Raw genomic sequence first — 614 nt, 5'->3', positions numbered from 1 at the left:
GGGGGCCCCCCGCGGGGGAACCCCCAAGAGGGGGGCCCCCAGAAGGGGGCCCCTCACGAGGGGACCTCCCAGGAGGGAGCTCCCCCGAAAAGGGGTCCCCAAGAGGGGGGCCCCCAGAGAGGGGGCCCCCCGGAGGGTCACGAATGGCGAATCGGCGCTGCAAAGCGCGCGCTGCAGCGAAGCAGAAAGAGGGGAGGCGGCTCTTGAGGGTTGGGAGGAAGCAGAAGAGACAAAAGAAGCAAAAAGAGGAAAGAAAGAGTTTCAAAATCCGAGAGAAGGGACAAAAGAAGCAAAAAGGGGAAAGAAAGAATTTGAAAATTCGAGAAAAAAATAGAAATTCACCTATTTCCGTCAGTAAGGGAAGGTGCTGCTGCTGCAGCAGCCGCAGCGCCTCCAGCGCATCCAGCAAAGCCTCGCGGCGGGCCAGACACTCCGCCCCCTCCGCCACGCGGCTGCAGACTGCAGAAGCAGCGCGGCTAAGGCCCGCCTCGTCTGCATGCACAGCAGCAGCAGCAGCAGCAGCAGCAGCAGTGGCAGTGGCGCTGGCAGTGGCGGCGCATGTTTGGGTGTAGGTCTGGCGAGAGAGGCAGCAGCAAGTAGCAGCTGCAGCGGCG

At 62.5% G+C, this 614-nt stretch overlaps 1 protein-coding gene across 1 annotated transcript in view; it reads right to left on the bottom strand.

Moving 5' to 3' along the window:
- Positions 1 to 342: 342 nt before the first annotated feature.
- ETH_00035995 (uncharacterized protein) overlaps positions 343 to 614 on the bottom strand; it is a gene marked incomplete at both ends in the record, with an annotated part of 1,593 nt that continues 1,321 nt past the window's right edge. Inside the window, one exon of the mRNA XM_013375361.1 lies at positions 343 to 492. Within this exon, the coding sequence (XP_013230815.1) occupies positions 343 to 492 (150 nt within the window). The remainder of the gene's footprint in view (positions 493 to 614) is intronic.

Source organism: Eimeria tenella, genomic scaffold, assembly GCF_000499545.2.
Source record: "Eimeria tenella Houghton genomic scaffold, Eth_scaff2714, whole genome shotgun sequence".
NCBI lineage: Eukaryota > Apicomplexa > Conoidasida > Eucoccidiorida > Eimeriidae > Eimeria > Eimeria tenella.
Note: the sequence above shows the minus strand (reverse complement) of the source record. Positions and strands in the feature narration are given on the sequence as shown.